Source organism: Chlamydomonas reinhardtii, chromosome 12 (assembly GCF_000002595.2).
Source record: "Chlamydomonas reinhardtii strain CC-503 cw92 mt+ chromosome 12, whole genome shotgun sequence".
Classification (NCBI taxonomy): domain Eukaryota; kingdom Viridiplantae; phylum Chlorophyta; class Chlorophyceae; order Chlamydomonadales; family Chlamydomonadaceae; genus Chlamydomonas; species Chlamydomonas reinhardtii.
The window spans coordinates 5,002,406-5,024,086 of record NC_057015.1 but is presented as its reverse complement, the minus strand read 5'-3'; the positions used below and the strand labels follow the sequence as shown (position 1 = coordinate 5,024,086).

Below are 21,681 nucleotides of genomic sequence, written 5' to 3'. Positions count from 1 at the left end.
CAGGAGCTGGGGCGGAGCGTGCCGAGCTGTGCGGTGTACGACTGGGAGCGGTGTGCTGCATTGCGGTGTAGGGGTGGGGCACGAGCGGGCTGGAGGGCGCGCAGGAGGGTTGCAGGGCAGCGCAGCTTTGGGGAAGGAGTCGACGCGCACACCACATGGCGCGGACGGCGGTACTAGGAGTTGTCGGACACGGGTCGGCATGTCCGCACCTGCTGACCAGTCCTGCACAACAGCGCTTGTCCCCTTCCCCTACGATGCCGCGTGTGCTAAGGAGCTGCGGCAGGAGGAGGAGCAGCAGCAGCTGCGCGGATGGGCGTGGAGGTGCCCATCAAGCAGCGAGGGTGCGGGCAGACGGGAACGGGCGGCGGGTGCAGGAGGAGGTGCCTGTAGGGCGGCCGACAGGCCTGAAGGAGGGAAGGCGCAGCAGGAGGACGTTCGACAGCGGAAGCCGGTGAGATGTGGGGCGGGCTGCACGCACGGCGTTGGGGATGGGGAATTGCCTACGGAAGTGCGGGAAAGCCTCCCGTCTTGATGCTGACAGGTTCCTGTGCGACGCCTAGCTGGTCCACCCTCGCCATCATGACCCAGTGCCTCGCAGAACCACGGCCGCTTGTTGCAGGCAGGCATGAACGAGGCGACGTGGCAGCGGGTGGCGCAGTGGGAGATGCTGCACCGCGGCGAATGCGACACGCCAACAGTACTGCGCTTCCAGGCCAAGCCGCACGACCTCAGGTGCGGCCGGGGAGGGCCGGGAGTTTAGTGAGTCAGGGTGGTGGGCTGGTGGCGTAGTGTGGTCGAGAGGGTGGGTGGGAGGGAGCGTATTCCCCTCGTTGCGACCGCCCAGGCACGCCCACTCTAGCCGCGACGCAGTTGCAACACGTTGCAAAGTGGACGAGCGTTCGCTGCGGTGGGAAGGCCTGCTGACCTGTGATACCTTCTTTGCCTTCGCGTCAGCACAGCAAAGCCGTGGCGCGGTGCAGTGTGGTCATGTGGTGGGTACACAACGGTGTTTGTGAACACCTTGCATACGGCACATATGTATTGGCAGACCGTACCGGCGCGGACCGGCTGAAGATGGGCGGAGCGATTCTGACAGACGCGGAATGGCCATGTGTTCTCTGTACAGCCGCCTACCAGCGTGGCGGCCCCCTGACCGCGCCGCTGATTGCGGCGCAGCCCTGCAGCAACCTTGCCTTGCCTCCGACACGCTGGACTGCAGCCGCTGGGCGCGCGAGGTCATCCGGCTTGCGGCAACCTGGCCGACCAGGACGCGCCGGCGGCCCGCCCGCACTTGCAACCGCGCCATTTGGCCGAGGTGAGCGCAAGGCTGCGAGGCGTGGGTGGGACTAGACTGGGCGGAATGTGGGACGGCTCCTCAGGCCGGCGTGGACAAATGGCAACATGGTCAGGACGCCGCAGGGCGTAGCGGGGATATCAGCAGGGCACGACGCGTACAGCTTCATCGGCACTCGATCTGTGAGCTGTGTCCAGCCTACATGCTATTGAACCTGCCCCACACAACACGCTTCTGTGTCCTATGACCCTACCTCAGATCTCGACATCGACGTGTATGCCATCGCTTGCGGTGTCAATGCAATGTGTCTGGGCTCTAGCACCAGTGCCACAGACGGACTGCACCGCCGCAGCCAAGAGGCAGCGGAGGGGCATCATCAGCGGCATCGGCGGCGGCGGCACATACAGCCGGCGCCGCCGCCGGACCCAGCCCCCGGCCGCGGGCGTCGCAGCCGCGTCAGCAGCGCAGTCGCGCCGTGTGAGGATGCCACGGCGGAAGCCACGCACATTACCCAGACGTGGAAGGGCGCTCAATGTCGTGCACCTCCATCCGCGTGGCCCCCGCGCACCGCGGTGAATGACGCGCCGATTGGCGATGGCACCGCCTGCCGGTGACCATGCAATTTAGCAGTGAGCCGGCGCTGCTTCTCGCTGGGGGCAGGGAGGCGTGAGCACTGGGCAGCCTGGCCCAAGGAGCGCGCTGGCACAGCTCACACACGAGCTGCCGGTGCCGGACCACGGCAGTGGGGCGAAGTAAGTGTTCAATGCAACGCCAGGAGCCGCGTGCCGGCAGCGCCACCTGCGTCTGCAGCGGCGGCGGCAGCCCAGAGACTACCGGTCTTGGCGGTACGTATGGGCTGTGCGCCGCTCTGAGTATGGCAGGGAGGCTAAACATGCAGTTGCCCAGGATAACGCGGCATGAGCGATGACCGCGCCGCCGCCTCTGTGCGCGGGGCAAAGGACCTGCTTGATTGGGGTAGCGCTGGCGGCAGCGGGCACGCACGGTGCCTGCAGCTTGCGCTGCCCACGGCGACACGCACCCGCCCTCCGAGTTCGCGGCTGGTGCGCGCAGCCAACGGCACCATACATTGCGGCACGCCTGACCACATACGCACGCGCCCAACGGCCTCACAGCACCAGTACATAGGTTCTGACGGCCGCAGCCTCCGGCCGCTGAGCGAGCTGCGAGGTGTGCACACGACTGGGTGATTTGCTGCTTCGGCGAGGAGGTGCGCTACAACATCCAACTCTACTTCGTCGATAACATGGCTGGTACATTGCAGGTGAGGAGGGGCGGCACCGGCACTGGAAGCAAGGGCGGGCGGGCGTACAGGAAGAGCGAAGCAGGGGGCAGGACCGCGGGAGGCAGGGACGCGGCACGGCGGGGCTTACTTTGCAGCGCGTAGTGGCGCAGACTCCCATGGAGATATGCCCGCTATGTCACATTACTCTCCTGAGGCACCGCACGCCCTTCCACGCCCGCTTCAGGCTTTCGCGATCGGGGCTCGTCCCGCGATGGACAGCGTGGAGGCCGCGCTGGACCGCGTCAAGATGAACATCTATCTACCTCAAGTTCGCGGACTGGGGGCTGCCCTGCCCCATTACAGGAGTGCCGGGCGCAATGGCGCAGGCGGCGGCGTTTGGCGGCCAGCAGGCGGCCAGCGGCAGCTCGTGAAAGCGGCGCTGTTGGACTGAGGTGAAAGGGCGTAAGGTGCTGTAGGCTTGTGGTGCCCGTTGCATCTAGACTCATGGCGTGGGCAAGACAGATGTCCCTGTAGAAGTGGTAGAGCGCACGCAGCAGCAGGAGCAGGAGGGAAGAGGGCAGGGTTTGGTGGCGACGGCGTGGCGACGGCCAGGTTGGTGGTGGGCAAGGAGCAAGTTAGCAAGCGGCCGGGGCAGGGCCTGTGGGCATCAGCAGCAACCGTACGCTGCTGTGACAGCGGCAGCACGCAAACGTGTGTGCGTGTGCTGTGTGTGCAGGTGTATGTGCGTGAAAGTGTGCAGATCCGCCGGGTTTATTCGCACTCGACACTAGTTTAGTAAAGCACGTCGATAACCGTATGTATGTCCACTGCTACAATGAAGGTTTTTTGTAACCGTCGAAGAGGCCCGAAGTAAGATCCAGTAGTTAAGCCCCGTTAAGCAGCAGCTTTCGCCAGTGAACGCGCGCAGGCGCCCTACAAATCTAGTCTGCTTGATCATTTCGCGATAGATGCACTGGCGATGGAGTATGTAAAAGTTTTGGGGGCGCAAAGCGAGCGACTCGTGGCGACAGAATCAAGTGCACGCGCGCGCATGGAACATGGATGACATTGCCTTAACATGACTATTACGTCTGTAAGAAGCGTTGTGAACCTTTTGATAGGCGAGGGTGTGGGGGGCCAGCGAATACGGAAGGGCAGCGGCGGGGAGGGGAGGGGAGGGCAAGGCCGCCGATTGGCGCCAGCTTCCAGACGGCACAACAGCAACCCCCCAGCCGTTGCAGGGTATGGCTCAGAATTTGCTTTCTTGTGCATTGGATAGCGCCAGGCGAGCTCTACAGCTGCCGGTCTACAGGGTCACACGAAGCGGACACCAAGGGTCGCGCACATTTGAGTGCACGTACGGATGCTGAGGACGCGAGCGAGTACTTAATGCCCTGCGCATAGTCACTTCCTTAGTTGGCTGGCAAGCTCGTATAGTCATACAATCCTCTGCAGCACAGCGATTAGCTACATCGCTAATATATAGTTTCCATGGCAGACTTACAGCATCGTCGGTTTAGGTCTTGCAAGAGCGAGTCTGTAGAATTCTTCAGCAACCTTGACGTCTGCAGCCATCAGCGCAACGTAGCGGTCATTTGCGCCAGTGGGCACGCGGCGCCTGTGCCAATCCTTGCCGCGGCGACTGGCGGGCTCGACTTCCTGTGCAAGCTTCTCCGCGGCAAAAGGCACATTCTGCACGTTATTGACGTGCTTGAGCACAACCAGGACACCGCTCACGCCCACTCGACCGCGCTGAGCGGCGCCATCTCCCAGGCTGGTGGAAGCCCTTCCGCGGCCATCCCCCGCGCCGCGACGGTACGTGTGCTTTGAAATCGCACCGGGTGCCTGCTATCTCAATGAAGCAACACTGCAGTATTGAAGCTCAGGAAGCTTATTTGCCCTTCCAGAGCCACCGCTGACCGCAACCCCCCATGTGCACATTCACACATGTCACAGGCCGCTGCGGCGGCGTGCCAGCAGTTCGCTGCTGGCACCAGCAGCGTGCTCCAGCCCCCGGAGCTCAACGTGGGACCGCTAGGCGTGCAGGCGCGGTCGCACGACGTACACATGGCGGAAGCGGTGAGGCGGTTGGGGCGCTTGGGGTATTGCCTTCCAGCCATGTCACGAGACGAGACAGGGGTGCCGTTCCCCGCAAGAGCTTACTTCCTGGTCACTTCGACTCCTGCCGAAGTGCCGGTTGCCTTGATTTTGCTGCTGTGTAGGGTTAGTACCTGTCATGATGCCTGCCAACTGATTCCCGCCTCACGCACACTCCTAAACCATGTTCCTTGTCCCGCTTGCCCGCCCGCCTGCACGCATGTCAACCCCTACCTCCTCGCTCCATCCCGCCGGGCTCATCGTCTTCCTCGTCGATCTTCGACTCCTGGTTCACTGGTTTCCAGGTGCGCGCGTGTGTGTGGACTGCGTGGTTGCACACTTTCCACAGCACTGCACGGTTGTCAGCTGGGTACTAGGCAATGTGCTGCTGGCAACAGGGAAAGTTGCTCCCTCGCAAACCTGCAACCCCGGCTGATAGACTGTGCACCGTGTTTAGCACGAGTCGAGAGGAGAGCCAGCTTGGGCAGGAACTAGGCCTGAATGGAAGGAGGGGTCCGGTCGCTACCTACATGGCCACATTCTCATTCACCTTGCCCCTGCGCCCCCTTCGGACTTGAGGTTGGTAACTCGCCCTCCCCCCTACCCTACCTCTCACGCACGCACGCATGCACGTGCGCAGGTGCAGGCCCTACACCCGGCGCTGGTGGACAGGGTCAAGACCCTGCGCGAGGCGGCGGCCAAGCTGCAGGCGGCGCCGTCGGATGCCGCCAAGCAGGCGGCACGGCGGGCGTTCATGAACGCCAAGGGCAAGGTGGCGGGGCTGATGGTGGTGGTAGACACCATGTTCAACGAGAACAGCAGGGACGAGGTCCTTGCCCTGCTGTCAACCAGCGAGGTGGCGCGGGCGGCCACCACCGTTCGCGACGCGGTCGCGAGTATTCAGGCCGTGGCGCTGCAGGTGAGCTCTCATGGTGTGTGCCTGCTGGCGTGTCATCTGCACGGAGTGAGGGGCGTGCGCGTATTGTGTGTGTGTGTGTGTGTGTGTGTGTGTGTGCGTGTGTGCGTGTGTGCGCGTGTGTGTGTGCGCGTGTGCGTGCGTGTTTGTGCATGGGCCCTCCTACCTGCCTAGCCGCACACCCACCCACCCACATGCTAGTGTCCTGTAACACATGCCGGACCGCGTGTGTGGGTTAGAGTGCGTCCCCAGCCATGCCTGGGGGTGCGTGGGAGGGCTGCATCCTGCTCCTGCACGCTGTCATTGATTGCTGTCGTCGCTGGTTCGCAGTGCAGAATCTTACACGCGTGACTGAAACCCCCCCCTTGCCCCTCCCCCATTCTTCAACCGCCGTGTGCCCCTGCAATCGGACAATGGCGGCGGCATCTGCTGCAGCCCGCCCACGTCAACGCCGATGCCAACGCCGGCGCCGATGCCAACGCCAACGCCGCCGCTGACGGCGCCACCGCTGACGGCGCTGCCTCTGACGCCGACGCCGATGAGGCCCACTACGGCGCCGCCTCTGACGCCGACGGCGGAGAGGCCAACGCCCCGCCGCTGCCGTCGGGCCCACGCGGCCGCAGCTTCGCAGCCGTGGTCGCCGCCGCCGCCCGCGTGTCAGCTGTTGCCAAGGCGGCGGCGGCGCAGTCGCGCGCCGAGGCCGCCGAGGGAGGCGAGGAGGACGTGCCCGGCGACGGCACGGTGGTGGTGTCGTGCGGCGCCGCGCCCGCGCCCAAGGCCGCCGCGTGATGCTTGCCTGCAAGGCAGTTGGCGGCCTCTTGACCGCGGCTAAACTGAGCCGAGCGCGGCCGTACCCCTGCCAGCATGCGTGCGTGTTGTGTGCATTCGCCGGGTTTCCAAGTGACGCCCGTGACGCCTCCCATGACCGTTTCCATCATTCTTTGTGCAATCAATAATGTTGCGGCATAGTGTATGCATTCGCACGTGTCTGCCCTCATGAAGGTCATAGACGGCAAGCACGGAGTATCGCACTGAACGTTTTGGCTGTACGGCATTGACCCTGAAGCGCTGTGCTTGGACGCATGAACATGGGCGGGGGCGGGATGCCCCGTCGAAGCATCGTCAAAGACTTTGGACATGCCCGCCCGATGTAACACCAGAATGCCCTGCAGCGCCTTCGCTCACTCAGCATTCTGTTACACGTTTACGCCCACGCGCCTTCTGCCTCACTGGAAACGTCAGCGGGATGGATGCCAGCGAAAGCCAGCTAGCTTTCTTGACTCCCCCGAGCTGCTCACGCACGCCATTCAGTGCCAGCTTGCGCCTGCTGCTGCATACTCCCCTCCGCCAGCTTCTAACGGAGTCTAGCCTGATGTGCTCAGCCCCCGCCCTACATCGGGTTCAGTCACCGCGACAGTGCGACACGAACAGGCATACACCAGAAGCAATCACCGCCACGGGTAGCGCCAAATGCGTACGTACCTATACTCCTCGCACACTTGCTTGCAACCCTTATCAGTCCCACACGGCACACCAAACGTGGCCCTGCTAGCTCAGCAGTCCCTGATACGCGTACCACGCTGTTTGGGTGCCAAAGGGCCCATAGCAGCTGCCTCCAGAGGTCTATCTGCCGGCGCCATCGCGTTGCCACGTAGCCATCCTCTCTTTATTTGTTGCGCCCACAGCTGCTTGCAATTCTCCGCGCCGACGGGAGACTCCTGCCCTGGGCGGCTCTTGTACACGGGCCTACTCACGCTATCCTGCTCCGCCCCCTCATTCTCAGCACTCCACACATACCGCACGCCCAACACCGCTGCGCTCACAAGCTGCCGCTGGCCGCATGCTGGCCGCCCGCCGCCGCCGCCGCCGCGTGCGCCACTGCGCCCGGCTGTCCTGTGATGGGGCAGGGCAGCCCCCAGTCCGCAAACTTGAGGTTCATGTTCATCTTGATGCGATCCAGCGCGGCCTCCACGCTGTCCACCGCGGGACGAACCACGATCTCCAGAGCCTGAAGCGGGGCGGCGGGACAGGTGAGGTGGGGTGGGGTTCAGAGGTGCGGGGGTCACATTCATGATTAGTTAAGGAAGTGGTAGACGGTAGACCATCTTGCGGAACATGACGCGGGGGGTGGGGGCACGACACGGGCAGTGACTGTGGAGTCATGGGTGTGCCACGGCGGTGGTGAATGTGCCACAATCCCTTCGCAAACAGTCCCCGGTACCCTAGGTCCCTGCTCCCAACCCTCTTCCCGCCTGGCCGCCCCTGTGTCCCGTGCCATTGCCGGCGCCGCGCACCTGCGGCGTGTCGGCCTTGTCGCCGAACTGCGGCGGCGGCGCTGGCGTGTCCACGACCTAGGCCGTGGCCGTGCGCTTGGCCGCGGCTGTGGTAGATGCACACCAGGGGTGCACAACGCCGCTGATGCCTCCGCCAGACGCCGAGGACGGCTGAGGCTTCGACAGCGGACGCGGCTATTGCTGCTAATCGCTTGCAGCGAAGGCGCGACAGGTGCCGCCGACGCCCGAGAGGCCGGCGGGCTGCGGCGGCGCGGCGCAGCAGCAGGGCGAGATGGGCATTGCCGGCAGACAGCGACAGCAGGTGAAGGGAGCTGGCGGGGATAATGGGGCGGGACAAGGAGCGACGCCGTACTTGGCACAGCGCCTATGCCTCCGCCGCCGCCGCCGCCGCCAACGCTGACATAGCCGCCCGCGCCGCCGCCGGTATGCAGGCCGCTGCCGCTGTGCGCTGCGCCGGCAGCGACTGCGGCGACTGCGGTAGGAGCGGCAGAGCCTAGCTAATGGCGAGTGGCCCCCTCAACGCCGGGCGCCGGCTTCGCGCAGTCTGTGTGGGACAAGCGGTGGAGCCCGGTGCTGTGAGCAATGGGAGTTGGGGTGCAGTGGGAGCGTGCGTGTGGCAGCTCGGAGCTGAGTGGATGCCGGCCAACACCGCTCGCTCTCACTGCCTTCGCTGCCGCTTCCGTGCCCTCGGCTTCGTGCTACTGCCGGAGCCCGCATCCACCCTAACCCCCGCCGTCGCCGCTGTCGACTATCGTGCCACGCTTACCTCTGCTGGTGTTTGTCGCCACCGCGCCCTCCTCCTCCACCGCCTGCACGTCCACCTCCTCGTCGTCCGCTTCCGCACTGACACCTGCATGGCGCTGCTGTGCGGCTGCGGCAGCAGAGGCGTGGCCTCCGGGCCGCACTATGACGCGGCGTCGACTGCAGGTGTGGCCGTCGGGCGTTGCGCCCACGTGGCGAGGTGGTGCATGAGACACATACATGGGCGTGTCAGGAGGGGTACGTCACGTTGCGGCTGAAGAGTTGGGAACAGGTACGGCATCCGCGTGGCAAATGCCGGTGTGTACTGAGATTGCGTCTTCCTCTCATTCTCATTAATCATGTCACGCGGCTTCCCAGCCTTGCTAACTGCTGTGGTCCGTTCCCGTGCATGTGGACCCGTCACACATGCGCCAGGTCCAGTCTTGTGCACGCCCCGCAACCCCGCACTCACCGCGGCCAGGTTCTGCGGCTGGAGATGCGGATCGGACGCGGGTGTGTCTGGTTGGCGGCCGCAGGCCAGATGAGCTCGCGCGCCCAGCGGCTGCGCTCCAGCGTTGTGGAGGAGACGTGGCAGGGCTGCGCCATGACCAGCAGCGTGGGTCCCGGCATGCTCATGGGGCCGCCGCGCTGCAACCACCAGTGCCGGTGAAGTAGGCGCACATGTGCTCCCTTAACGGTCGCGCAGCGCGGAGGCGGCATTTGCACTTCGTCGCCCTGCCGCCACACTCGGCACGAGCGAGTGAGTGCTGCTGCTTGAGGCGCCCCGCCCCCTCAGACCACCCCGCCCCGCTGCCCGACGCCCGCGGATGCCCGCCCACGGTCCGTACGCAACGGCTGCCACTCCATCAATAGGTCAGATATGTTGAAGGTATTGACAAACACCGCATGTGTGTGTGTGTGTGTGTGTGTGTGTGTGTGTGTGTGTGTGTGTGTGTGTGTGTGTGTGTGTGTGTGTGTGTGTGTGTGTGTGTGCGTGCGTGTGTGTGCGCGTGTGTGTGTGTGTGTAGAAAGAGAGAGGGGAGATGTCTCGTAATCACTGCGGAGTGCGAGACATGTGTCCGATACTGGGCGTGCGCCAGTCATGCAATAAAACTGCCAACCACACAGCATGACCAACCGGGTTTCCATCGTTCCATCAGGACGCGAGACGGCTGCAAGCCGCCCTCGCAAAGCTTTGCCTGGTTCCAGCCCAACCCACACCCCACTGCACAAGGTGGTCATTCTCCCTACGCAGCCCTGCGCGCCCTATACCTATTACGGTACCTCGCTTACCGCAGATTTGAGCCTTCTTACCAGCGCCTCCGACCATGTGCCGCACTTCCTCACCGCCGACCAGGCCACGAGCGACGCCACAAACGTGACGGTCTGCTAGACTCTGCACACGCGGCCCCAAGCCCTCCCCCTAATCCCTTCTGCGCAGCCCGCGGCATGTCCCTCCACACAACTGGTATCCCCACCGAGCCCCAGCCCTAGCGTTCGCCGTATGCCCCACACCTGACCCAACATGCCCAACACCCTGGCTCTCCCCCAACTCCATAAACACAAAGTCACGACGGCGAGACAGCTGACTTTCACTATCGCAAGGCTGTTCCCATGATATCTTAGAGACGTTTATTTCTCGCAGGGAACGAGCACGAAGCGATCCGGGCCAAAGTCGTTTCGGCGAAGTAGCGCATTGGTTAACGGTAGTGCCATCTAACTGCGTCTACAAGTAGACTAGCAGATATATCATGCTTTTAAATTTTGCCCTTGGTCTTCGCTGCAGCACGTGTAGGTTCATCAGTTCATCAGTTCAGCGACGTCAAGCTGAACCATGGCAGATATGATATTCAAGTACCCAACTATGATTAGCTGTGGGGGCTATTTCCAGAACTTGACCACCAAAATCCTCGACGTGAGCCTCCACCAGTTCGGGCTGCATAACTGACTTGTTTACCCTGTTACCCCTATTATATATATCCACACATATAGATCGCTCAAATGAACGTCAAAAAGAACATTATCGCCCTTGTCACCGGCACCGTCGTCGGTGCGCTCGCTCGGCGACGAACCGCTATCTGGCGTATGCTTTACAGGAAGTTGCAGCTTCCTGTAAGCTCCAAGCAAGCGCCGACAAGGCAAAAAGCCGTCCTGCGAGTGCTTTATCGTTGCCTTCCGACGCGACTGCGGTAAGCGCGCAGATTATTGCTGCTCCCGAAGACCGTGGCCGAAGTGTGCACCAGGACATGATGTTCACGCCTCGCCCAAAGTCATGTTTGTCTTTGACCGTCAAGCGGTTTCAGTCGGTTGCCGCACGCGGCACCCCTCCCTTCCTGCTCCTTCCTCCCCGCCACTCCCCCCGCACTCATTCCCTCATTCCGCTTGCCACCAACAGGAATTTACGCGCAATGATCTGCAGCTGATCACGGCCGACGCGACGCCTCACGCCGCCTCCACAAGCGGCGGTACCGCCAGCCCGAGCGCTGGCGATAGATGCCACAAGCGCCCGCAGCACCGTCAGCAGCATCAGTGCCATTGGCTCGGCCAGCTCGGCAACCCCTGCAGCCGCCAGCTCGCTGCATGCTTCGGCTTCTGAGCACACACTGCCCATGCATACGAACCCGCTTCAGGTGAGACCTGTGTGTACGGGATGAAAGCGGCCGAGCAGTCACGGGGTCGCTGACCCACCTACCGGTACCCGCAACGCCCACAGACCCATTGCCCTGTGCCGCGCCCCTTATGATTGCCATTATTCCGCTCACCACCTTTCCTCAAAATGGTCGGGAACACCTCTCCAGTATCTTACTTGCTCACCTTGTCCTCCTTCCCTCTCCTAGCATGCAGGTCGCCGCCGCGCTGGCCCCCAAGCTGGAGTCCAGCTCGGACCGCTCCGACGTATGCACGGGCAGCGGCTCATCCGCCGGCTCTGGCGACACTGCACTCGGTAGCGCCAGCGATGGCGCCCTTTCCGCCGTCGTCCGTAAGGACAGCAGCAGCACCACCACTACCGACGCCAGCACCGACAGCGGTCATGTTTGCCCTAACGCCTCCAAGGGGGCACGGTCACCAGGCACTGTAAAGCTAGAGGACGAGGCCTGCATGGACGACCAGGTGAGACACACGCATACATACGCGTCACACGTACAGACACTGTGCCAAACCCGTTCTCATGTCTTTCCAAACACGCATGTTGCAAGACGAGGTGGTGCGGGTGTTTTGCGCATACTAGAACACCCGCAGCCCCCCGTGCAGCCCCCCTTCCACACGCACATACACACGTATGCGCATACCGTATACGCAAACTGCTTCGCGCATCCTCCACAACTCTGTTTGGCGTGCCTGCCTGACCAGGCTCAAGCAATCTGCCCGTGCGTACACTCACTCCCGCCTCGCGCACTTATACCGCCTCAGAAGGTCAAGGCCTTCATCAAGCAGCACGGTCTTACGCTCTGCATCCCCCAGCGCGAGCTGGGCAAGGGCGCATTCGGCCACGTGGAAATGGTGATCATCACCCTGCCTGACGGCACCACCGTCAAGGCCGCACGCAAGACCCTGCACGCGTGTGAGACCAAGGGCGCTGTGGCTGCACTACGCCGCATACTGAACCAGGAGCTGGCAGGGCTGGCTGCTTCCGCGGGCTGCGAGCGCGCGGTGCAGTGCCTGGGCTACCGGCTGCCGACTGATGACGACGAGCGGGCGGAGCTGCTGCTGAGCTGTGCGGAGGGCGGCTCCGTAGAGAACCTGCTGGTGGGTGCTGGGCTATGAGGCGCGGGGCGGGCGCGGTGACGGCGCCTGGTTGGCGCATGCTCTGTACGGGGATTGTGGTTGCTTGACTGCGGCTCCTCTCCCCTAACCTGCCCATCCGTGCCTCTCAATCTTTCAGCTCCTGACAGACTGGTCCCCATCTGCTTTCTTCATACAGAACGCGGTGGCCAAGGACCATTTTGATCGCATTGACAACGCGCCCGAGCGCCGGCGCACCGGCAAGAACAAGGACAAGTATGAGATGCTGCCGTACCCCGGCAACACGCTCATGGATGAGGCTGACCTGAAGGGCATGCTGCGTGCCATGGCGCCCTTCATCGTGCGCGCATAGGGTCTTGACTGCCAGGTTGAAGTCGCACACGCGGAAGACCTTGCTGCCATCAGGCGCGATGTCGTACAGCAGGTTGGCGGGCTTCAGGTCAAAGTGCATGTAGCCGCGAGCGTTCAGGTGCTTTGATGAAGAGCGCCATGGCACGCAGCATGCCCTTCAGGTCGGCCTCATCCATAAGCGTGTTGCCGGGGTACGGCAGCATCTCAAACTTGTCCTTGTTCTTGCCGGTGCGCCGGCGCTCGGGCGCGTTGTCAATGCGATCAAAGTGCTCCTTGGCCAGCGCATTCTGCATGAACAAAGCAGATGGGGACCAGTCTGTCAGGAGCTGAAAGATTGAGAGGCACGGATGGGCAGCAGAGCGATGACCGCGCCGCCGCCTCTGTGCGCGGGGCAAATGACCTGCTTGATTGGGGTAGCGCTGGCGGCAGCGGGCACGCACGGTGCCTGCAGCTTGCGCTGCCCACGGCGACACGCACCCGCCCTCCGAGTTCGCGGCTGGTGCGCGCAGCCAACGGCACCATACATTGCGGCACACCTGACCACATACGCACGCGCCCAACGGCCTCACAGCACCAGTACATATGTTCTGACGGCCGCAGCCTCCGGCCGCTGAGCGAGCTGCGAGGTGTGCGCACGGCTAGGTGATTTACTGCTTCGACGAGGAGGTGCGCTACAACATCCAACTCTACTTCGTCGATAACATGGCTGGTACATTGCAGGTGAGGAGGGGCGGCACCGGCACTGGAAGCAAGGGCGGGCGGGCGTACAGGAAGAGCGAAGCAGGGGGCAGGACCGCGGGAGGCAGGGACGCGGCATGGTAGGCTTACTTTGCAGCGCGTAGTGGCGCAGACTCCCATGGAGATATGCCCGCTCTGTCACATTACTCTCCTGAGGCACCGCACGCCCTTCCACGCCCGCTTCAGGCTTTCGCGATCGGGGCTCGTCCCGCGATGGACAGCGTGGAGGCCGCGCTGGACCGCGTCAAGATGAACATGAACCTCAAGTTCGCGGACTGGCGGCTGCCCTGCCCCATTACAGGAGAGCCGGGCGCAATGGCGCAGCCGGCAGCGTTTGGCGGCCAGCGGCAGCTCGTGAGGGCGGCGCTGTTGGACTGGGGTGAAAGGGCGTAAGGTGCTGTAGGCTTGTGGTGCCCGTTGCATCTAGACTCAAGGCGTGGGCAAGACAGATGTCCCTGTAGAAGTGGTAGAGCGCACGCAGCAGCAGGAGCAGGAGGGAAGAGGGCAGGGTTTGGTGGCGACGGCATGTCGACGGCCAGGTTGGTGGTGGGCAAGGAGCGAGTTAGCAAGCGGCCGGGGCAGGGCCTGTGGGCATCAGCAGCAACCGTACGCTGCTGTGACAGCGGCAGCACGCAAACGTGTGTGCGCGTGCTGTGTGTAGGTGTATGTGCGTGAAAGGAAGATGACAAGCATACCCGCAGTATGTGTGTGTAGGCGGGAATTGACTGAGAATGGTACCGTATACGGTAATGCCGAGGCGGTTGCCCTAGGCGGCAGCAGGGGTTGCAAGTGTGCTCAGGTACTGCGCTGGCTGGTTACTGTACATGGTGCTCTCTCCGGTCCTTTCATGGGGGAGGTAGGCTACAGCGGCCGTCTTTTGGGCCCCGGTCAGTGGAAGACCACAGCTGTAGCAGGTTGTGTCGAGTGTGAGCTGTGTGACATTCACCTGTTGGTGGCAGGTGGCGGTCAACCTATCTATCATTGCTCGTGTCGGTGATGCGATGCTGGTGGTGCTGGTACCTTCAATCAAGTCGGAGACGCTAGGGGACTGCTGGACTAATGCTGGAAAGGCTGGCTGTGAAGAGCAGACTGAGCAGCGGCACGCTAGGAATGGTGTGCGTGTGAAGAGCTACGGTCAGCCAAGACAGCTGGGCTTCGGCGTTACCCACCCATGAGTCCCCAGTGAAGTAGATTTGCGCAAGCCTGATGTAACAGTACCTAACGGGTTACCGGACATTCCGGTGCTGCTACACCGGAATGTTCTGCTCGTGCGCAACATTTCATATGCCCCCGCCAGCACTAGCAGCTCATCGGGCACGCAGTCCAGCATCGCCGTCGATGGCCAACTACGCTACCTCGCCTCACTGGCGGTCCTGCATGATTGCCGGCCTACGGGCCCCTTACAAGGAAAACGCTTTCACAACCCTACGTACGGAAATCCTAAGCAGTCACTGGCGCGTGAACTGCGTCCCTCTTGTTACCAATGCAATCTAAGCAGTCTCAGCTAGTCATCAAGTCTTATTACCATTCAGGCTACGTGAGCCATATATAAGGACGCACGATCCCAGACACACATGTACACGTTTGTGGCAACCAACATGCAGAAGTCACTGTGGTTGTGGCCAGGCACGACAGCACGAGCTGGCACGAGCCGTATGCAAAACAAAACCGGTGGATCCATACAGACTGGCACAGCACAAGATAAAAGCTGAAAGCCCAGCCGTCCTGTCAAGTGCAATACCCCTGCAGCTGCTGTGGGTGCATGGCGTCCCCAATTGAGCCACTGTTCTCAATGCAACCCCAATCGCCCTAGCGACGCACCACGGCCTGCAAGCTTTGCCATGCAACCATGCCGTGCAGGGGGAACCGCTGATGCCGTGCGTGCCCCCGCGCCCTTGCCCCCCGTCTCATCACAGCTACTTGCAACCCGTCACCTTCGCAATAGCCACGTCACTACTCCGTCAGCCACCGGTGCGCCAGGATCTGGTCCGGAGTGGGGCGTGCGGCGGGGTCCTCCGCCACCATCCACTCGATCAGTTCCTTGAGCGCGGGCGGCGTGCGGCGGGGCAGGTCGCGCAGGTACTCCAGGTAGGCCTGGGTCCCGCCCCCCAGGCAGTGCAGCCCGGCGGCGTCCGCCAGCACCAGCCCCATGGAGGCCACGTCAGCGGCCCGGGTGATGGGGTGCTTCACCTCCAGGCCCTCCAGCTGGCAGTACGTCTCCCACGCCCAGAAGCCGCGGGTGCCGCCCTGGGCGCGCGCGACGCGGCCATTGCTGTCGGTCTTGACTGCCAGGTTGAAGTCGCACACGCGGAAGACCTTGCTGCCATCAGGCGCGATGTCGTATAGCAGGTTGGCGGGCTTCAGGTCGAAGTGCATGTAGCCGCGAGCGTTCAGGTGCTTGATGAAGAGCGCCATGGCACGCAGCATGCCCTTCAGGTCAGCCTCATCCATGAGCGTGTTGCCGGGGTACGGCAGCATCTCATACTTGTCCTTGTTCTTGCCGGTGCGCCGGCGCTCGGGCGCGTTGTCAATGCGATCAAAGTGCTCCTTGGCCAGCGCATTCTGCATGAAAAAAGCAGATAGGTGGGGACAAGTCTGTTAGGAGCTGAAAGATTGAGATGCACGGATGGGCAGGTTAGGGGAGAGGAGCCGCAGTCAAGCAACCACAATCCCCGTACAGAGCATGCGCCAACCAGGCGCCGTCACCGCACCCGCCCCGCGCCTCATAGCCCAGCACCCACCAGCAGGTTCTCTACGGAGCCGCCCTCCGCACAGCTCAGCAGCAGCTCCGCCCGCTCGTCGTCATCAGTCGGCAGCCGGTAGCCCAGGCACTGCACCGCGTGCTCGCAGCCCGCGGCAGCAGCCAGCCCTGCCAGCTCCTGGTTCAGTATGCGGCGTAGTGCAGCCACAGCGCCCTTGGTCTCACACGCGTGCAGGGTCTTGCGTGCGGCCTTGACGGTGGTGCCGTCAGGCAGGGTAATGATCACCATTTCCACGTGGCCGAAAGCGCCCTTGCCCAGCTCGCGCTGGGGGATGCAGAGCGTAAGACCGTTTTGCTTGATGAAGGCCTTGACCTCCTGTGGAAAAGGAGGCGGCATTGAACGGGCAACAGTGAGCCTGGTGAGCGAGAAAGGCATGTCAGCCAGCGCGAAGGGGGTTGACCAAGGCAAGTGTGCGTGGGGGCCGGTTGCACGGCAAGTCAGAAACATGTATCCACTACGGTACACCCGGCGCGCCCTGCATAGCAATGTGCGTGCGCGCGTGCACCGGTATGTATGCGCCTCACCTCGTCACTCATGCAGGACGCCTCTGTGCGCTCCACGGTTTCCACCTGTGCCTCCTTGGCATTGTTGGGGAAAGCAGTGGCGATGGTGTCAGCGGTGGTGGCGCTGCACGCGGCGTTGTCCCCACGGAAGGCGGAGAGGCCCGTGCCGCTGAGGCTGCCGGCCGCCGTGTTGCCAGAGCTGGCGGAGGAGGCGCAGCCGCCCGTGGAGGCGTCGGAGGGGCCCGAGCTGGACTTGTCGTTGACGGCGGCCAGAGCGAGCTCGCCGCTAGGGCTGCTGGCACCGCCGCTGCTGGAGGTGGCGTCAGCGGCCTCATCGGCGGCCTTCGTCGGCTGCAGGTCATCGCGCAAAGGCACCTGGTGAGGGCAAGGGGGTGAGAGTTGAGGAATAAAGGGCCGTGTCGATATCCAGGTCGAAATGGGTGAGGTGGGAAAGTGGGAAAGGAAAGGCAAAGGAGCAACGGGGTGCGCGGTAGTGGACGCTGTGTGCACCAGGGAGGCGAGCGGGGCCTCTGGGGTAATTGCTGGACGGTCAAACCGTCGAACATGTTGACTTCTAGCGAATCGCGAATGTGCTATGCAACAGAACATGCACGCGACTAGCCTGCTATCAGCGAGAATCCTTGCGTGCTCACCGCGGCCGCGTCGTTGGGCGAAGATGAAACAGTCGCGATACCGCTTTTCGCGCTGCATGACTTGTCCTTGGGTTTACAGTCGCTTTTGCGGCGAAGGATCCGTAGCAAGCCTCCTCGCCGAGCGAGCACGAACGTGGCGGTGCCCGCCAGGATAGCGATGCACGCGGCTTTCACGGCTGGGCCCTTAATGAAGCTGGTGGTGTTCATCTTGCAGCAGAGAGGGTGCAATGTATGGAGTAAGCTTTTAATGCAGGGCTAGCCTAACAACAAGCTTCTGGGCGCGCGATTTTGTAGGTCGGCAAGTCAGTGACCAGTAGTGTGTCGTGCATGTTCACAGGCGGGTCCCAAATGCCCTGGCCTGTGTCCCGCTCGATCATATTGTAATGTATCTAACTCTGTCATCTTTTGCCTCAGCCTGAGAACCTCGGTTAACGATTCAGGGAGTCCAACTCAGACATTTTTAAACGGCACAGAGGTCCGGAGACGGCCGCCTGAAGGCGCAGGGCAGAGTATCGTTAGCTCATACATGCAGCATTACCATGTCCTCCTGCGATGTACGCACAGGACCCCACAAACACCATGCTACCAGCGCGTCGACCTGTAAGCAGGTCAGTCACTGCCAACGCTTCATTATACCTGGTTTGGCAATGATAAGGTAACTGGTGGACATATGGAACAGGCCAACAGCCAGTGTCGAGAACGACCTCCGCCTTGGCTTGGGCCTGTCCTGCGCCTCTTTAGTTGCAGTACTTTGGGTCAAGACGTGGTGTCTGGTGGCTTGGAAGGCAGCCAGGGCGTTGGGCTTGGCGGGTGCGTCAGGGGGAGGGGGGTACGGGGTGCGGAACACCGCTGCCAGCCTTTTGCTCAACACTGCTTGCAGGCTAGCTGGGCCTGGCGCTCAATGTAACGTGAGGGGCTCGCTCAGGGCGGCGCGGGAGGAGTTGGGCTGGTGCAGGTCGTACTGCGGGCGAGCCCATGTAGTCCGAGACTTCGGGGTTAAGGCAAGTAACGAGCTGTATGCCGGCAGCCCAGTCTGTTGCGCAGGTCCCTCACCAGCTGTGCACGGAGCCTGTGCCCGCCTGCTTTGGTGGAGGTATGTGCCTTGGACCGGCCCAGGCTTGCACCGGGGAAGCAGACGGGCTGCGGCCGCGTCATGCTTGACTAGCACTCTGGGCCAGGTGCCGTGTGGGCGTGTGGGCGTGTTTGCAGTGGCAGCCACTGGCGCAAAGCCTCGCCTTTCGGGGCAGATGGCGCCGGCAATGTGCGCGTGTCCACCGCAAACCTGCGTCTGGTGAGTGTCCTCGGGGGCATGGCAAGGGGACAGGAGCTGGGGCGGAGCGTGCCGAGCTGTGCGGTGTACGACTGGGAGCGGTGTGCTGCATTGCGGTGTAGGGGTGGGGCACGAGCGGGCTGGAGGGCGCGCAGGAGGGTTGCAGGGCAGCGCAGCTTTGGGGAAGGAGTCGACGCGCACACCACATGGCGCGGACGGCGGTACTAGGAGTTGTCGGACACGGGTCGGCATGTCCGCACCTGCTGACCAGTCCTGCACACCAGCGCTTGTCCCCTTCCCCTACGATGCCGCGTGTGCTAAGGAGCTGCGGCAGGAGGAGGAGCAGCAGCAGCTGCGCGGATGGGCGTGGAGGTGCCCATCAAGCAGCGAGGGTGCGGGCAGACGGGAACGGGCGGCGGGTGCAGGAGGAGGTGCCTGTAGGGCGGCCGACAGGCCTGAAGGAGGGAAGGCGCAGCAGGAGGACGTTCGACAGCGGAAGCCGGTGAGATGTGGGGCGGGCTGCACGCACGGCGTTGGGGATGGGGAATTGCCTACGGAAGTGCGGGAAAGCCTCCCGTCTTGATGCTGACAGGTTCCTGTGCGACGCCTAGCTGGTCCACCCTCGCCATCATGACCCAGTGCCTCGCAGAACCACGGCCGCTTGTTGCAGGCAGGCATGAACGAGGCGACGTGGCAGCGGGTGGCGCAGTGGGAGATGCTGCACCGCGGCGAATGCGACACGCCAACAGTACTGCGCTTCCAGGCCAAGCCGCACGACCTCAGGTGCGGCCGGGGAGGGCCGGGAGTTTAGTGAGTCAGGGTGGTGGGCTGGTGGCGTAGTGTGGTCGAGAGGGTGGGTGGGAGGGAGCGTATTCCCCTCGTTGCGACCGCCCAGGCACGCCCACTCTAGCCGCGACGCAGTTGCAACACGTTGCAAAGTGGACGAGCGTTCGCTGCGGTGGGAAGGCCTGCTGACCTGTGATACCTTCTTTGCCTTCGCGTCAGCACAGCAAAGCCGTGGCGCGGTGCAGTGTGGTCATGTGGTGGGTACACAACGGTGTTTGTGAACACCTTGCATACGGCACATATGTATTGGCAGACCGTACCGGCGCGGACCGGCTGAAGATGGGCGGAGCGATTCTGACAGACGCGGAATGGCCATGTGTTCTCTGTACAGCCGCCTACCAGCGTGGCGGCCCCCTGACCGCGCCGCTGATTGCGGCGCAGCCCTGCAGCAACCTTGCCTTGCCTCCGACACGCTGGACTGCAGCCGCTGGGCGCGCGAGGTCATCCGGCTCGCGGCAACCTGGCCGACCAGGACGCGCCGGCGGCCCGCCCGCACTTGCAACCGCGCCATTTGGCCGAGGTGAGCGCAAGGCTGCGAGGCGTGGGTGGGACTAGACTGGGCGGAATGTGGGACGGCTCCTCAGGCCGGCGTGGACAAATGGCAACATGGTCAGGACGCCGCAGGGCGTAGCGGGGATATCAGCAGGGCACGACGCGTACAGCTTCATCGGCACTCGATCTGTGAGCTGTGTCCAGCCTACATGCTATTGAACCTGCCCCACACAACACGCTTCTGTGTCCTATGACCCTACCTCAGATCTCGACATCGACGTGTATGCCATCGCTTGCGGTGTCAATGCAATGTGTCTGGGCTCTAGCACCAGTGCCACAGACGGACTGCACCGCCGCAGCCAAGAGGCAGCGGAGGGGCATCATCAGCGGCATCGGCGGCGGCGGCACATACAGCCGGCGCCGCCGCCGGACCCAGCCCCCGGCCGCGGGCGTCGCAGCCGCGTCAGCAGCGCAGTCGCGCCGTGTGAGGATGCCACGGCGGAAGCCACGCACATTACCCAGACGTGGAAGGGCGCTCAATGTCGTGCACCTCCATCCGCGTGGCCCCCGCGCACCGCGGTGAATGACGCGCCGATTGGCGATGGCACCGCCTGCCGGTGACCATGCAATTTAGCAGTGAGCCGGCGCTGCTTCTCGCTGGGGGCAGGGAGGCGTGAGCACTGGGCAGCCTGGCCCAAGGAGCGCGCTGGCACAGCTCACACACGAGCTGCCGGTGCCGGACCACGGCAGTGGGGCGAAGTAAGTGTTCAATGCAACGCCAGGAGCCGCGTGCCGGCAGCGCCACCTGCGTCTGCAGCGGCGGCGGCAGCCCAGAGACTACCGGTCTTGGCGGTACGTATGGGCTGTGCGCCGCTCTGAGTATGGCAGGGAGGCTAAACATGCAGTTGCCCAGGATAACGCGGCATGAGCGATGACCGCGCCGCCGCCTCTGTGCGCGGGGCAAAGGACCTGCTTGATTGGGGTAGCGCTGGCGGCAGCGGGCACGCACGGTGCCTGCAGCTTGCGCTGCCCACGGCGACACGCACCCGCCCTCCGAGTTCGCGGCTGGTGCGCGCAGCCAACGGCACCATACATTGCGGCACGCCTGACCACATACGCACGCGCCCAACGGCCTCACAGCACCAGTACATAGGTTCTGACGGCCGCAGCCTCCGGCCGCTGAGCGAGCTGCGAGGTGTGCACACGACTGGGTGATTTGCTGCTTCGGCGAGGAGGTGCGCTACAACATCCAACTCTACTTCGTCGATAACATGGCTGGTACATTGCAGGTGAGGAGGGGCGGCACCGGCACTGGAAGCAAGGGCGGGCGGGCGTACAGGAAGAGCGAAGCAGGGGGCAGGACCGCGGGAGGCAGGGACGCGGCACGGCGGGGCTTACTTTGCAGCGCGTAGTGGCGCAGACTCCCATGGAGATATGCCCGCTATGTCACATTACTCTCCTGAGGCACCGCACGCCCTTCCACGCCCGCTTCAGGCTTTCGCGATCGGGGCTCGTCCCGCGATGGACAGCGTGGAGGCCGCGCTGGACCGCGTCAAGATGAACATCTATCTACCTCAAGTTCGCGGACTGGGGGCTGCCCTGCCCCATTACAGGAGTGCCGGGCGCAATGGCGCAGGCGGCGGCGTTTGGCGGCCAGCAGGCGGCCAGCGGCAGCTCGTGAAAGCGGCGCTGTTGGACTGAGGTGAAAGGGCGTAAGGTGCTGTAGGCTTGTGGTGC

General features: G+C 63.2%; 8 protein-coding genes across 9 annotated transcripts in view; 6 read left to right on the top strand and 2 right to left on the bottom strand.

Moving 5' to 3' along the window:
- Positions 1-147, top strand: part of CHLRE_12g526388v5 (uncharacterized protein) — a 2,166-nt gene extending 2,019 nt beyond the window's left edge. The window contains exon 3 of the mRNA XM_043068491.1: positions 1-147. This exon is cut by the window's left edge and continues 1,527 nt beyond it. The gene's annotated coding sequence lies outside the window, so the exon portion shown is untranslated.
- Positions 148-221: 74 nt separating this feature from the next.
- CHLRE_12g526326v5 (uncharacterized protein) lies at positions 222-3,646 on the top strand. Its single transcript, XM_043068488.1, has 5 exons — positions 222-451; positions 589-732; positions 1,127-1,315; positions 2,070-2,139; positions 2,782-3,646. Exons 1-5 carry the CDS (start codon positions 255-257, stop codon positions 2,986-2,988), a joined length of 807 nt encoding a protein of 268 aa, XP_042918575.1. The 5' UTR covers positions 222-254; the 3' UTR covers positions 2,989-3,646.
- Positions 3,647-3,811: 165 nt separating this feature from the next.
- CHLRE_12g526264v5 (uncharacterized protein) lies at positions 3,812-6,716 on the top strand. The gene is made up of 4 exons (XM_043068486.1): positions 3,812-4,343; positions 4,494-4,616; positions 5,275-5,553; positions 5,986-6,716. The coding sequence occupies exons 1-4, from the start codon at positions 4,029-4,031 to the stop codon at positions 6,337-6,339; spliced, it is 1,071 nt and encodes a 356-aa protein (XP_042918574.1). The 5' UTR covers positions 3,812-4,028; the 3' UTR covers positions 6,340-6,716.
- An 18-nt stretch (positions 6,717-6,734) lies between these two features.
- Positions 6,735-9,081, bottom strand: CHLRE_12g526201v5 (uncharacterized protein). Its single transcript, XM_043068480.1, has 5 exons — positions 9,058-9,081; positions 8,611-8,765; positions 7,845-8,388; positions 7,617-7,701; positions 6,735-7,558 (listed from the first exon to the last, which is right to left on the bottom strand). Exons 4-5 carry the CDS (start codon positions 7,620-7,622, stop codon positions 7,370-7,372), a joined length of 195 nt encoding a protein of 64 aa, XP_042918573.1. The 5' UTR covers positions 7,623-7,701; positions 7,845-8,388; positions 8,611-8,765; positions 9,058-9,081; the 3' UTR covers positions 6,735-7,369.
- Positions 9,082-10,141: 1,060 nt separating this feature from the next.
- On the top strand, positions 10,142-13,017 carry CHLRE_12g526068v5 (uncharacterized protein). 2 transcript variants are annotated; one of them, XM_043068471.1, is made up of 5 exons: positions 10,142-10,774; positions 11,005-11,215; positions 11,430-11,696; positions 11,997-12,332; positions 12,508-13,017. In XM_043068471.1, exons 2-5 carry the CDS (start codon positions 11,195-11,197, stop codon positions 12,679-12,681), a joined length of 798 nt encoding a protein of 265 aa, XP_042918572.1. In that variant the 5' UTR covers positions 10,142-10,774; positions 11,005-11,194; the 3' UTR covers positions 12,682-13,017. The 2 variants fall into 2 exon arrangements, with proteins under 2 accessions (XP_042918572.1, XP_042918571.1); XM_043068472.1 differs by having other exon boundaries at positions 10,981-11,215.
- Positions 13,018-13,541: 524 nt separating this feature from the next.
- CHLRE_12g526000v5 (uncharacterized protein) lies at positions 13,542-14,597 on the top strand. The gene has a single exon (XM_043068467.1). The coding sequence runs from the start codon at positions 13,632-13,634 to the stop codon at positions 13,809-13,811; it is 180 nt and encodes a 59-aa protein (XP_042918570.1). The 5' UTR covers positions 13,542-13,631; the 3' UTR covers positions 13,812-14,597.
- A 2-nt stretch (positions 14,598-14,599) lies between these two features.
- Positions 14,600-17,761, bottom strand: CHLRE_12g526150v5 (uncharacterized protein). The gene is made up of 4 exons (XM_043068477.1): positions 17,337-17,761; positions 16,705-17,058; positions 16,160-16,495; positions 14,600-15,980 (listed from the first exon to the last, which is right to left on the bottom strand). Exons 1-4 carry the CDS (start codon positions 17,541-17,543, stop codon positions 15,372-15,374), a joined length of 1,506 nt encoding a protein of 501 aa, XP_042918569.1. The 5' UTR covers positions 17,544-17,761; the 3' UTR covers positions 14,600-15,371.
- Positions 17,762-17,991: 230 nt separating this feature from the next.
- CHLRE_12g526131v5 (uncharacterized protein) overlaps positions 17,992-21,681 on the top strand; it is a 4,449-nt gene continuing 759 nt past the window's right edge. Inside the window, exons 1-6 of the mRNA XM_043068476.1 lie at positions 17,992-18,146; positions 19,277-19,389; positions 19,502-19,649; positions 19,877-19,972; positions 21,085-21,139; positions 21,558-21,681. The exon at positions 21,558-21,681 is cut by the window's right edge and continues 759 nt beyond it. Coding sequence (XP_042918568.1) covers positions 19,283-19,389; positions 19,502-19,649; positions 19,877-19,972; positions 21,085-21,139; positions 21,558-21,625 — 474 coding nt within the window. The 5' untranslated portion in view covers positions 17,992-18,146; positions 19,277-19,282 and the 3' untranslated portion in view covers positions 21,626-21,681. The remainder of the gene's footprint in view (positions 18,147-19,276; positions 19,390-19,501; positions 19,650-19,876; positions 19,973-21,084; positions 21,140-21,557) is intronic.

What these genes read in the sequence shown, in the direction of transcription:
- CHLRE_12g526000v5 (XM_043068467.1), top strand. Translation starts at nt 13,632, where the DNA reads ATGGACAGCGTGGAGGCCGCGCTGGACCGCGTCAAGATGAACATGAAC.
- CHLRE_12g526150v5 (XM_043068477.1), bottom strand. Translation starts at nt 17,543, where the DNA reads ATGAACACCACCAGCTTCATTAAGGGCCCAGCCGTGAAAGCCGCGTGC. An exon ending in CGCCCAACGACGCGGCCGCG is followed by an intron (nt 17,059 to 17,336) that starts GTGAGCACGCAA and finishes TGCCCTCACCAG; the next exon opens with GTGCCTTTGCGCGATGACCT. An exon ending in CGTCCTGCATGAGTGACGAG is followed by an intron (nt 16,496 to 16,704) that starts GTGAGGCGCATA and finishes CCTTTTCCACAG; the next exon opens with GAGGTCAAGGCCTTCATCAA.
- CHLRE_12g526264v5 (XM_043068486.1), top strand. Translation starts at nt 4,029, where the DNA reads ATGGCAGACTTACAGCATCGTCGGTTTAGGTCTTGCAAGAGCGAGTCT. An exon ending in CTTCCGCGGCCATCCCCCGC is followed by an intron (nt 4,344 to 4,493) that starts GCCGCGACGGTA and finishes CACATGTCACAG; the next exon opens with GCCGCTGCGGCGGCGTGCCA. An exon ending in ACGTACACATGGCGGAAGCG is followed by an intron (nt 4,617 to 5,274) that starts GTGAGGCGGTTG and finishes GCACGTGCGCAG; the next exon opens with GTGCAGGCCCTACACCCGGC.
- CHLRE_12g526068v5 (XM_043068471.1), top strand. Translation starts at nt 11,195, where the DNA reads ATGCATACGAACCCGCTTCAG. An exon ending in TGCATACGAACCCGCTTCAG is followed by an intron (nt 11,216 to 11,429) that starts GTGAGACCTGTG and finishes CCTAGCATGCAG; the next exon opens with GTCGCCGCCGCGCTGGCCCC. An exon ending in AGGCCTGCATGGACGACCAG is followed by an intron (nt 11,697 to 11,996) that starts GTGAGACACACG and finishes ATACCGCCTCAG; the next exon opens with AAGGTCAAGGCCTTCATCAA.
- CHLRE_12g526326v5 (XM_043068488.1), top strand. Translation starts at nt 255, where the DNA reads ATGCCGCGTGTGCTAAGGAGCTGCGGCAGGAGGAGGAGCAGCAGCAGC. An exon ending in ACGTTCGACAGCGGAAGCCG is followed by an intron (nt 452 to 588) that starts GTGAGATGTGGG and finishes ATCATGACCCAG; the next exon opens with TGCCTCGCAGAACCACGGCC. An exon ending in AGAGACTACCGGTCTTGGCG is followed by an intron (nt 2,140 to 2,781) that starts GTACGTATGGGC and finishes CGCCCGCTTCAG; the next exon opens with GCTTTCGCGATCGGGGCTCG.